Raw genomic sequence first — 13,715 nt, 5'->3', positions numbered from 1 at the left:
GAAGACTCGGTATCCTAATCATATATGTGACTGGTCGCAATTTATTAGCTATTTCAGTTCATGATGGTACTTGGATTACCTTAATTTGGATTTTACTTTGTGCATTTTCATTTCAACCTTTTCGAATTATTTAGATCAATAATCCCTGCATTGTAATGATTTAATTTTTGCTACCTTTGCATTTGTCAATTGAATTAAGCATATGTAGGTATGTTAGACATGGTTTCACCTCTAATTCCACCAACCTTCATGTTCGTTACCACTAATTTTTGTGCTTTGAAATGTTAGAAAGAAGGGGTTAATGCTGTTGCAGGGCTCCACGCCACAATTAATGGCTTAAAATTAAGTTACTTGGCAAAATGTTATGAAGCACAAGGATCTTATCCAATGCCTTTCACCAATAGATGGTCTACTAATTAAGCCTCAGTAAAGGACCAACTCACATGTTCGACTGATTTGGTGGTAGCTGTACGATGGAGACAGAGTGAGGGAATATCCTTGAATCACTGGAAGCAATTTTCTCTTTCAGCTTGCTGAGTTTGAACTCCAAACTGGCTTGATTTGGTGCATTTTTTATTGTTTTATAATGCTTGAGCTACCATTCTGTCCACTTTAAATCTCAAGCTCAACAGTCTTTTCCCCTGCCACTGGCCTAACAATTGTTAACACAAATTGCAGAGAATGTTAGACCAGTATGTATTCTTAATTGCAAAAGGATCACAATAATAAACCACCTTAGAAATTCAACGTGTTCTAGCATTTTTGGCCAGATACACTAGTATTACACATCTTGACAATATCAGTCACCAAAGTTATCTACCTTTTCAACAGAAAAAAAGGCACTACAACTACAATCTACAAGTACCTCGCCGAAGCAAATTCAGGTATATAACCACTCAAAACAAAATGACACAAGGAGAAAAAACTTTTTAACATGCCAAAACTAACCATAAATGAATTAGGACCCATGAGAGAAGTGGATAGCCCCACTCATAAAAGGAGGCCTGAAATAAACTTTTGCAGGTGCAATTTCACCTTCCCTAGTACTCTGATACACCTTAAAGTCTTACTGAACTTAAATCATTTTTAACAGCAGAAGAAACAAAAACATGCATCAGATTTCCTGCTACAATCCTACAGTCCGCTGCCAGTGGCTCGGAAGGAATTACTGTTGATTGACTTGTGCACCTTAACCATTCATGGGTAGAAAACCTTTAATATTAATTCAAGGTTTTGAAATACTTTAAAGATACTTCGAAAATCTAAACAAAAGACATCTGCAGAGTATGTAAAACAGAATACTAGAACAACCTCCTCCTGCCCTCACTCACTCATTCCATAATGATTAGGCATGATAATTAGAATGTACAAGTAAAAAAAGTTACTGATCTGAAGCTCCACAAGTCCATCAACTTGGATCAAAAATAAATCTGGATTTGTTTAAAAGGTGAAGCATGTTACCATGTAATACATATTTTAAAGAGGTCCAATGATGACATAACCATTTGCAGCATCAGCTGTACGCTGGAGTTCCTCTTTCTCAAAGAAGAGAGATAAGCTAGAATACAGAAAGAACTAAGACCTCAAAAAAATAATGGACTACCAAGAAAAAGGCAGTACAGTTTAGTTGCTTATTGCTGGAAATAACAATAGAAGCTAAACATTTGCTGTTTCCTATGTTACATGGACTCACCTAAGGGGTCCCGCCAACAGACTAGTGCAAAATGAAGGAATGGACATGGGTATGGCAAGGAAAGTGAAGATTCCAGATAACATGATCTGTATCTACCCGAGAGGTGGGGAGGGGGGGGGGGGGGTTGGGTTGGAAGCATTGAGCAGTTAACGACTGATGCCAGAAGATTTTTCTTTTTTTCCTTTTTCTTTTATCATTATTCTTTAATTGTAACATGAGGTAAAATTCCATTGAAAACACTAAAATCAAATGCTATTGGTTTCTCATCATATCCTTAAAATAAGCCCAAAATAATAAGAAAAAGGTAGCTGGGACCTGGTCAACATGATGCAGACCAAATTATCAAAACTCAAAAAGGCAATTCTGTTTTGGCTGGTCAATATTCTGTCAAAAGAGATAAATCTCAGCCTTCTAATAGACCAAGCTAATTTTAGAAGGTATGCAACAACTGATCCTTAAGTCATTTTAAACTAAAAGTTTTGTCAGTCTAGTTTAAGGTCGCACACATTTCAGGAGCAAGAACGTAAGAGAAATTTAAATCAAATGATAAACAATTTAGATGAATCAATAAACCCGACTAAATGCCCAAAGATAATCAAATAGCTCAAATAATCAATTATTCGCCAAAGTGCTATCGTCACCTCTTATGCTCAGACGTTACCTTTCTATTTCAGGAACAAAAACTGTAGCACGTTCAGTTAAAAGGGACCATATGAATAAGTGTTGAACAATTGAATGTCAGCAGGGACAACTAGTGACAAGGTAAAATCTACACAATCCCTATCCACACTAAAATGGCTGGTCCAACAACAGCATCTCTTTCAAGTAGAACAGGTTAATTGGTGAAAGCAGCTTTTAAATACCAAACTGACGCAGAATGAAGAGATCTGAACAAAGATTCTCATAATTTCAGAAAATAACAGATTTTCAAGTTCTCTAGCCGCCTTCCACGATGTATTTCCATTTAGATGTGAAGTTTGATGTATAAGTCAAAGCAGTTTACGTTCCAATTTTCATGAGTTTTTTATACTTCAGCTCATGCTAAAATAAGCCATAGGGTGCATAGCAGAAGTCTTTTTTGACAGATTCAAAATTCAGAAATCCAGTCTTCTTACTAGAAGCTCTGCAAGTCTTTGGAAATGGAGGCCACCTGCAGTAGTAGTAAAGTCCAAATTGGCTTCCTTTAGTTTTTGAGCTTTTAGCTTTCTTAGTTGTTGAGTTCTGGTCCTTTCTAAGATCTCCTCCCCCCAAGTCATGTTCCATACATGAATATAGGTTGTAATAGCTTTAGGGCAGATTGAAATGAAATGAAGCAATTTTCAAAAGATGCTTCCCTTTCTATCTCTCTCGCTCTCTGACATAATGCATGAGTTCTCTGCCTTTTCATCTCCTTCCTCATCTTCCTCTCTAATTTTTGTACCAACACTTGAGTCTATTTTCTGCACATAATAGACACCTAAAAGATCCAGTGTGCTCGCATATAATCCACACCTAATTTCATTGCTGAAACCTAAAGATCCTGCATCACAAATTCTGTTAACCCTCCCCTGACCCTAGCATTATAGTAAGGACTAGCATAATGAACATTAGAAACTTAAGCAGCTCATTGAGGATATTTTCTAGCCATGCTGCTTTAGTTCCCGCACTGTATCTTTAAACATTTGAAAGCTAAGATTACTCTCTCCACTTGAATTTTTTTTGTCTTTTAGCTAATACATATTTGTCACTATTCTCCATGCCCAAACCCATGCACCTGCCAATCCCACCCCCCCCCCCCCGGCCCCCCAACAAAAAAAAAAATTTTGGGTTCAAATCAAGATTCCAGAATTTGGAGTGCTAAAAAGCAACAAGAATTAGCACCAAGAAACTACACAACTTACAAATCTCTATAAATGTTTCAGTCTCATCGAACCACATGTCTGTTATACAATCAGTAAAAGGCAATAGTTATTAGAAAACTGCTTGCTAGCTTCAACTAGAAGAAGACAGCTGATTCATTATCATATCTTCCGAAATTTTAAGTTATTACCCAGCATATAAAGCACACTCCTTAAGGATTGCAAGCAAAAATTCAGATACAAACAGGGCAAGGATCTGGCTCTTTACAGACAAATTGATGGAAACATTTCCACGTAACATAAGGTGGAAGAAACAATTTGCGTATGCCATAGATAACCATCATAGTCTAGTTCACAAAAGTCAAACCAAATATGACAAGAATTACCGTCCTTTTCCCTTTAGCAAATCAGTTCGCTTCAGATGTAGTATCACAACAAAAAAAAACATTACTAGCCTTACATAAAAATTCCTCCTTTGGCATCTTAACTTGTAATTACATTCATAACGATCCTCATAAGAAAGTCTAGATCCCAAGAAATTTAGTGACCACCTTTTTGATGATTGTACAGAACCCAACATTACCTAAATATGAACCAACAAGCAAGCATTTATTTCTTTAAAATGAAGTCACAAAGTATCATATCCATAGTACCATGTAGGCTACAGATCAGTGTAACTATTATCGCAAACTAAATTCACGGCCAAAGAAAATGTCAAAAGCAAAAATGCACCAGTTCCAACGAAAAAAGAGTAAACAGCATAATTCATACAGCAACAACTAACAAGCTGGTTTGTTGTTCCCATATGCAAGTCCACCAGTGAAAAAGCAGCCGTCCACAAAACATTAACTCAAAATTTAAGCTATTAAAATCAATAAATAAATGGAGAGATCTTTCCCAACAATACCCTGCACCTTGCTGTTACCATCATTCAAATGCAAATTGATAAACCCCAACTGAGATCTAAAGCAGCACCAAAGAAGATCAATAACTATAACAAATGGTAAATGATGAAGTTAGCTAAGTAGAACTCCACATGGTGAAGCAAACAGCTACCTAGAACTGCTATACCTATCTCTACGAGAGAGACACAGATTTCAGTTTCAGACAAAAAACAACTGAGTCCCAAACCATACTTAAATCATTTGTATGCAAATACAATTCTTAATCTTTACACGGAATATATTTGAAGCCTACAATCCTAATTAGTATAAAATACATAAGCAAACCACTTCTAATTTAAACATTCAATAATTATGCTGAAGATGAGATTCACATTAAACATTACTCTAGTTGAAAGTGCATAAAAATTCTCTCTCACGCTTAGAAACAAAGGAGACAGCAAAAGAATGTTGGCAAAAAGTACCTTGAACTTTGAAACACAGTATCAATCAAGAAAATGTTGCATCTCATGATGCGAGTCAATTGATAACCAATGTAGTTTGGAAGCACATTACTAATCAAGCAAATGTTGCATCTCGTTACTAGGAATCAACTAATAACCTACGTAGCTTGGGTCGCCAATATACTCCGCAATTTGCTCAAGGCGAACATTAAGCAATTCATGTGAATCAGCATCCCTAACCACACCTGTTTCCTTCTCTGTATCCCTTTCCACTAGACTTCCATAGACACCCTTATGTTTACCATACAAAACTAAAACCGGTCCTCCACGCCTTGGAAGTGCTGTCTCCAGTAGCTCCTGATCCACCTCTTGTATCAACTCCCTGTTCTCATCCATGGATATGTCACAAGTTGTTGGCCCAACCACATCCACGACCTCCCCTTTTTTCAGGTACAATCTTCCACCTTTTAAATTCTTGCTTATAATCCTCACTCTGATATGGTTAGTCAACCAGGATGACTTATCGCTACCCTTAATCTCCCCCCTTCCCCTCTTACCATCCTTCTTCCTATCTTTCATTTCTCTATCTCTACTATCCGTCCAACTGCTCACCAAATCTTTATCCCTACCTCTGCCAATTTTCTTATCACTAACATCACTTTTCTCTCTAATCCTCAACTCCTTCAGCTTCCTCAAACACCTCTCCTCCTCAACTGATCCCAAATCGGCTAAATCACTAACATAAACACTTACATCCTCCTCACTCTTTAAAAGCCTCAAAATCGCAACTTCCGCACTGTGTTTCACCTCAAGTATCCTACCTTTCATCCCAACTTCCCTTCCACCCACAATCCTCACTTCTTTCCCCACATAAAAGTCCTTTTTTTCCCTTCCCTTCTCCTTACCATCTCTGTCACTTCCTTTTCTCCTACCATTATTAGTCCCACCACCATTTTCACGATTGGCTTCAGCTGGTAATTCCGGTAATCCACCAGTAAACCCTAACCCTTCCTTGCCAGTTCGTTTCTTTAACACCACTATGTCCACATCCTTTTTTGCATTCTTTCCGATACCCTTGCCTTCAACCCAACCATACCCACCTAACAATGCCCGACCAAATCCCTCAACGGGCATATCCTCAAACTCCTCAAACCCAGCATCCTCTGGTAACCTCTTCAAATCCTCCCTCAATTTATGCAACACGGGGTCTCCGTTAGATGCCGAACCAGGAAATTCCTGTGGGTTCGCTCCAGCCCCATTACCCGAATTACGCAGGTTAAGGCCGTAGGACATACTCTCAGAAGTAGGGTCAGACGAGCCAGATTCAACAACTTCAAATTGGAGCATTGGTTGATCTTGAGCATCAGATTGGAGTGGTAGCTCGAGGTTCTTCATCCTCTTAGTCGGCCTCCATTCATTGGGCTTAGGAGGAATTACCCGATTATCCCGATTTTTGGCGGTTGGGGCCTTGGAGGAGTCGAATTCGGTAACGAATTCTTTTGACTCTTCGGAGTCGGTGGCGGCGGCAGAGGGTTTCTTGAGGGTTGAATTTGGGGGCTTTGAGGAGAGGGAGAAAGAGAGCTTCATCTTAGCAAACAATTGAAAGAAGATTCTAAACTAAATTCTCCAATCCCGCAAAAACCCCCAAGGTCGAGGCTGCCAGAAAACCTGCAAATAAAGGCAAGGACTACCTGCCGATGACTCTCCGATGCAATTGATGCAGTAATTTCGCCTGCAATTATATAGGGCTTAAGCAATTTAGGTATTTTCTTGGCTAACCAAGAGTGAGAGGAGGGAATAAAAAACTAAAAAAGAGAGAATTGGAGCAGTAGCAGCTTCGTGGATGTGCTTTTTCTTATACTAGTTTTTTGGGCCACGCGCTTCGCGCGAGCATGCTCAGGTCCAATTTTTAATAAAATCAAATAAAAACATGTAATATTAGCAACATATTGGTTATAAACTCTCTTTATCCATAATACATCGAGCTATTTGAAATCAAAATCACTAATTAGTAAGCACATGATCGGTTACTTCAAGAATCAGTAGTTCAAAGTTCAAGGTTCCAGTGGTAATCAAATTCTAGTACTGAACAAGTTTCACCTGTTTTCTGCTGCCTCAAATTGCACTCCATCACAAAAAAAGTGTTGACATTAGTTCAAATTGCAAAAAAGATTATTAGATTATTCAAGATACAGCCATTAACATGCACAAATTTTGATACAAATTTTGTGCTCAACTATCTCAAAAAAGGGAAAAAAATATCATCTTAATTGTGATTCAATCAACTGACAACCCTTAAACAGCATGTCAAACCAAAACCATGCAAATCCACAATTTTAAAACAAGAAACTCTAACTTGGGCACTTGAGATACAAAATGTTCAAGTCATTGGCCACGCATACTCTTTACTAGGTCATTCTTTTCAAATGGCCAAAGAAGGTCTTTCAAGGCCATACTGACCATCCAATCAACATTAAAATGACACCTAAGACAACTAATGCAAGAAAAATAGCAGGAATTCCCTGAATCTGTCAATAAGCTGCGTAAAATAGTTGCAGCATAAAATCTAGTACGATAATACACTTCATTGCAGAATCTCTATCAGTTCTAACAAAAGAACAACAAACAGAAAAGCCTAAACATCCACACATGCACAATGTTATGCGTTCCAAATGCAATAATAAACAAATCCAGAAAGAAGAACAAAAGAGAATTAACGTATTCACCGCCACCTTTTAAACCAATGAAGAAAGGAGAATTGCCAGAAACCCAAACACAAGTTGCTTTGCAAACAACAAATAATTCAGAAGTATGCCTAGTACAGAAGTGGACAAAAGTTTCCCAATCCAAGAACAAAACAAACCTCAGGAGATCCAGGGGCAATTCCAATGAAAGCCTGCCACTGTTCAGAAGAATCACAATTTATAATTGATCAGATTATTGGATAAATTAGCTATTCTGTCTAACATCTTTACAATAGTCACTTGCAAAGAAATGCACAAAAACTAACCAGAATTTTCACGATTTTTTTTTAAAGTTTAGCATGTATTTCATGTAAAAAATGAGGACCAAGAAAAGCATGTCATCCAATGATTAATGATGTACGGATGTCCGGATGACCAAGCCTGACATCTTTGATGCTTCAAACTAATATGCAAGCTCAAGTGCTTCATGGCCAGAGCCCAGATTAAGGCAGTCCAAATACAAGTCAAGTGTAGATTTTTCCTGGCTATATATATAGCATGGTAAATTACATCTCCAGTAATTCTATACTACTCTAAATGGAGCACTGATATACACAGAAAATATACTTAGAAAGCTGACCACTATAGCCATTTTACTGTTGAAGAATTGCAGTAGCTTGATCTGATTGATCCAATGACTACCTTAGGAAATCATAAAATATAGGAATTAGGAATCCCCATTTCCGCAGGAATGCTATTATCAATAACCTTCACAGCTTTCAGAATTTGATTGGCTTGTGGCACAAGTGATTTCTTGACTTCTCCAAAAGGTCTCCAGAAGAAAACACATGAGAGTAGTAGTCACCGCATTTCTTCCTTCTACAGAAATCTTCCTAAATGACCCTAAACCAGCTGACCATCCTGGCATGCCTCCTTGTTCAGCATAACAAAAATCAGTTTTCTCAAAGTTGTCATTATTTCCTGTCAACTTAGGTGTTGGATTCGACACAAATAGAAGTTTGGTTCAACTTTCATAGATCTATGTTGATTATAACAGCAAACAGCCGATTGTCTTTAACAAGAAGAATGCATCAAGTTTTCTCATCGCAGCGATGTTGATGCTTATGTTTGACCAATCATCCTCAGGCACCATTCACATGACATTTACTTAGACTTGAACTACAATGGTCGTGGCTTCTAACTATTTTGCCACAGTAGTCTTAACAAACATACATCAGATCAGTCCTTTAAAATCAAACTTAATAACTGTAGTAAGGGTTGTTCTAGAACTATCCATACACTAAGCCAAGCCTCAAATTCTCATCACAAATGGCCCGTAGGAGAGAGTAATTCTTGCATCTAAATATTAGAGATTCACAAACATGCTCCAGCAAACTATTTTTGCCACACACTATTCTCTATTTACATACTCCACTTTCTGCATTCTAACTATTAGCTGCACCACCCATAGACATCTAATTCTGCCCAGGCACAAATGGCAAAACTGAAATGGAGATAGTACACCATTGATGAGCATAGTAAGTGACAACAACTACACCCTCATGTAATGAGAGAATGGTTAAAGAGAGAGGAATGTAATAATAAAATCTTGTTTGCTGTTGTAATTTGCATAAGATACTTACCATTTGAAAAAGATGCACATTCTTTTTGGCCTATTTGAAGCAAAATAATTATGCACAAAATTCGTGGCAAAACTAACAATATTTTGTATGATGATGTCAAGACTCAAATCCCACCCCCCCTTCCAATAAATTTCATAAACTTTCATTCTTGGCTATAGAAAGTATTGAAAAAGACTTAGTGGAAAAGATTTGGATTCAATTCCAATGCCTACAACTACTGTTTTTGATTTATTATATTCACTGTGAGGTTTTTTGTCCAACCATCATATGTTGGTATTCATTGCTCTTAATCAATCCTTCAATTTTTCATTTAAAACGTCATATCCTTGGAACTTGTGTTTGGGATAAATAACTGATGATATCATATATTATATAGCTAAAATCATTATTTCATCCAAAATGGTGCAAGCTTGAAGAGTCAGAAATATATTCACGCTAGTACGATATTGTCCTCTCGACATCTTAATTCTTAACACAAAATACTGCACAACTATCAATATAACTTTTCACCATAAGAAAGAAATTATCAACTGATGGAAGTTTCATGCCTAAGACAACTCTATATGACATATCTAAGATAATCTAAAATCCAGATGATAGTTATATGCATGTGAAGTATGAAGCCATAGGTTGATATTTTTAGCATTTAAAAAATTTCAGATTTCAGAAACATAGCACATTAAATTACGCAAATTGGCAAGTTTACTTACCAATTTTGAAGGTCAATTAAGAATCACCGAATCACCAAAGGTTGCTTGAAGCACATGCACTTAGAGATTTTCAAACCCTGCATAGATCATACCAAAATGCTTTAGCGCATAAATTGGTCAGAACACAAATCATGGGATTAAACATTCAATCAATTACATACAGGTACGTGCGATTAAAGATTCATTTAATCACACACAAGTAAAGCTTCAGTATGTGTTTAGATGGTCATTTTTAGGCATTTTTTCTTAAAGCTACGTAATTCCATGGGCAATGCATATCTCTGGCAAAACTGGTTTCGTAGACAAACTTCAATATTATACTGAAAAAGAAGTACGTTTTGAAAAAGGAAGAGTAAGAAGAGTGAACAAGCGTACAAACCTTGCCAATCTCACAAAAGATGGTAGCCAGGAAGAGAGAGGGATCGACCAGTATTGAACAGTGGCAAAAGATTTTAACCACCAAGAACACGAGATGGTGGAGGACGAAGAAGGCGAGGGGAGGGGTGGGTGCATACCAAGAGTTTGTGAAGGAAGAGGCTGCCTACTACGTTTATTCTCAAGCGAAGGGTGCCAAGTGTCAAATAATCAACCAACGCTTACTGGGAAAGATGTCCAAATACTTAAAATTTGCGGGGAGCTTGCACCAATATACCTACTAGCTAGAACCTAAGAACAATCAAGTGAAAGTCTGCTTAATATTCAAAATACAAATTGACAAACAGCTAACATGCACAGTACTTAGTAGACCAAAATCTTCAATCTTACAACCAAGAAGCTACAAGAATAACCAAAAAAAAAAAAGTACTCTTAAACAACTACATCAGTGAAATTCATATTCAGCAGAAGATAATTGTAACAAAAACAAAGAGTGATAGCAGCAAACATGGAATCAAAATTCAGCCTTCAAAATGAAGATTAGATATACACAAATACCTCATCAACAGTATATAGAGAAACCTCTCTAAAACCTTTTGTTTTATGCTGGACCATCCACCGATTGGATTAACAAAGAAAGCTCAGCTCTTCCCTCCCTACATTCCTTGCAAATAAACGGGCCTAAATGGAAAACACAGAAATTCAGGTACCCTCAGGTCCACTACATTAAAGTGGGGAGCAAGCCCGAAATGGCTGATAGAATGCCCTGTAGTAGGAGTGGGAGTTGAGGAAAAGATTAGGCTAAGAACTAGAGAATAAGGGGGCCGCCGGGGGGGGGGGGCAAATTGTGTTGAAGCAGGGCAGTTGACCGAAAGTGGAGATGGCAAGAGACGGAGAGGAAAAGGGAAAGGGAGAGAGGAGGATGTCGCAAGGTGCTGCTGGAGGAAGAAGAGAGAAAGCGGAGGCAAAGTAAGGAGGCTGCTTGTATTTTGGTTGGTGTCCACCTAAGGATTCAATGCCTACTTGTCGCAAATCTGCCCAAAGACCATTCAGCAAACAAATGCCACCAGAGTTCAACAAAATTACAAAGTAACCAGTCCAAACTCCTAATAAAAAGTCACGAAAGTTCCTCTAAATTACCAGATAACTGATCCCATTCCTAACCAAATGCCACTCAAATTGATCAATATCATAGCAATAACCGGTCCAGAAACAAATGAGAATCGCAACAGTAACCGAGCTTGGTACTTTTATATCCTACCAGTCTTTTTCGGCCTCGCTCAATAAGCGAGGGTGAACCACTGGACTTGGTTTAGTGGCCATAAAAAAAAGATTTAAGGTGGTGTTTGGTTTAAGGGTATGAAAATTAAGATTTGGAATCATGTCCAATTTTTATGTTTGGCAAATAGGTATGGGGTTTGAAATTTTGAAATGATTTCTAAAAACTTGGTAACTTTCAATCCCGAGCAAGTTGGGAGATTTTGTCAAATCCTCTATCTGATTCCAAAATAAGTTTTATTAAACCTTGTTTTTGATCGATCACCTTCCCTTCTCTCATCTCTGAGTGTCTCCTTCCTCCTCCCTTTCCTCTCTTCCCCCGCCTCTCTCTTCCATGGAAGGCAAAACCTCCCCCCCCTTCACCCCCAGTAAACCCATTCCTCCTCTCCTCCAAAAATTCCCCTCTCTTCTCAACTCTAGTAGGCCCCTTCTCCCTCAGATTTCTCGTCCTCCATCCACCTTTAATATTGATCAGTCTTCCCTTCAAGACACCACTTCTCCTCACTCACTGTCAAGTCATCCCCAATCCTTACCCCAATTGACTTCTTCCTTTTCCTTGTGAAATCAAAGTGATGGCTCATAGCAGCAATGAGTTGTGGCACTAGGTGGACAATATTGGGGCTGCTGGGGATTGAATCTCGATGGAGGACGGAAATTGCTATTTGGTTCCTAGGATAATTTTTGGATTTTTCTACTCTTATGTTCCAAGTGCCAACTATTGGCAAGGAGAAAGGTAAAGACGAACTTGCCAAATCTTCTATTTGGGAGTTTATGCTGTTGATTGGTGATTCGAGAATGAAAAACCAAAAAAGTGCTCAAGGAAAACAAAAAATTAATTTTGAGTCCCATTCCAATGGATTTTGTACCAAGCACAATATATTGGAATGATTCATCTCATTCCAAATCCAGAATGAATGATCCCGAATCCAAATCTGATTCCAAGGTGTGAACCAAATGCCACCTAAGTCCCTTCTTGGATTATAGGTCGGGGTTCAAATCTCACCTGCAGCGAAAAAAATTCAAGAGTGGTGCCAAAGCACCCCTTTGGTCTAGTCAATTGTTATCGTTGCTCGGAAAAAAAAATGGGCGAGGGTGCCCAGATCCTATTTAATCAAAATCAAATCATAGAGAGTTCTATCAGCACTACTACGGCCATAAACTATGTTATAAAAGTACTTGATAACTATCGAGTATTTGAAACTAAAATTACTAATTAGTGATTATGGCATTGTTCATCTCCTCAATCACCTCTTCTAAGTTCAATCGACATTAGTAATCAGATCCTTGAAGTACTAAATAGTCTTACTGAGAAGAACAAAATGTCATCTCATTTTCACAATGTATGGCGGTAAAAACTTAATCAGCACGAAATTGATCCTACATGAGCTAGCCACTATTTATCTCCCTTGTGGTCAAACCTAGACTACTAAATCTTGATTGTCACTGGCAGTTTTAGAAACTACATCTGCTTCTACCTCATATTCTCCTTCACCTGTTATGCACATCAGAAGACTCCTAAGCTCAATAATTATACAAAAAGGAGGTAGGACAAACTTAGGTATTGCTTGTTAGAACATTAACCAAAAAGAAGACTAGTTAAAAGTGATCAGCTGGAATCAAAAGGAAGAAAGAAGTCATTCAAAGAAAAGGTTACAAAATAATCAATTTTGAGGATATCAATTAACTAAGTGATAGCATATAACCAATTATTTGGCCTCTTTGTTCAGATACCTATCGAATTCCTAAGGTCAAATACACAATTACCAGAGCTCCAAGTCCAAGGTCTATATGAGTTTATGTAGTTTTAATTTCCAAGATGATGTAAACTCAACCACCAAAAAAAAAAAAACTTAGCAGACTCTGTTCACATAATTGTGTTTTGCTTGAGCAAGAAAATTACTAACAATAGAACAAAAATGCAAACCTGCAGTTGTACCTTGTTTGGTTTTCACCCTAATGTGTCCTTTGATCCCTTGTTTTCTATGCTTAGTCCTACTCATACTTCCCTATCAAAGTTACCTCACCCAAATTTATACTTATGCTTAGAACTCCTAAATATAAGAAAAAAAGGAAATAAAAAAAGAATAAATTCTCTATTCCTAGGTGCAAATGGAATAAGTAATCTGATTAATGATCCTGTCATCCCCAA

At 37.7% G+C, this 13,715-nt stretch overlaps 1 protein-coding gene across 4 annotated transcripts; it reads right to left on the bottom strand.

The window, feature by feature from the left end:
- Window positions 1-357: 357 nt before the first annotated feature.
- On the bottom strand, window positions 358-11,265 carry LOC113768681 (protein MOS2-like). Of its 4 annotated transcripts, none has more exons than XR_003468109.1 (5): window positions 10,847-11,265; window positions 9,914-9,990; window positions 7,740-7,778; window positions 4,898-6,608; window positions 358-652 (listed from the first exon to the last, which is right to left on the bottom strand). XR_003468109.1 is itself a non-coding variant. In XM_027313134.1 (4 exons), the coding sequence occupies exon 4, from the start codon at window positions 6,461-6,463 to the stop codon at window positions 5,027-5,029; it is 1,437 nt and encodes a 478-aa protein (XP_027168935.1). In that variant the 5' UTR covers window positions 6,464-6,608; window positions 7,740-7,778; window positions 9,914-9,990; window positions 10,847-11,265; the 3' UTR covers window positions 4,832-5,026. The 4 variants fall into 4 exon arrangements, 1 of the variants encoding a protein (XP_027168935.1); XR_003468110.1 differs by having other exon boundaries at window positions 358-641; XR_003468111.1 differs by lacking the exon at window positions 10,847-11,265 and adding an exon at window positions 10,293-10,310.
- Between the last annotated feature and the right edge of the window lie 2,450 nt (window positions 11,266-13,715).

Source organism: Coffea eugenioides, chromosome 4 (genome assembly GCF_003713205.1).
Source record: "Coffea eugenioides isolate CCC68of chromosome 4, Ceug_1.0, whole genome shotgun sequence".
Classification (NCBI taxonomy): domain Eukaryota; kingdom Viridiplantae; phylum Streptophyta; class Magnoliopsida; order Gentianales; family Rubiaceae; genus Coffea; species Coffea eugenioides.
This window is presented reverse-complemented; position numbering and strand designations above follow the sequence as displayed.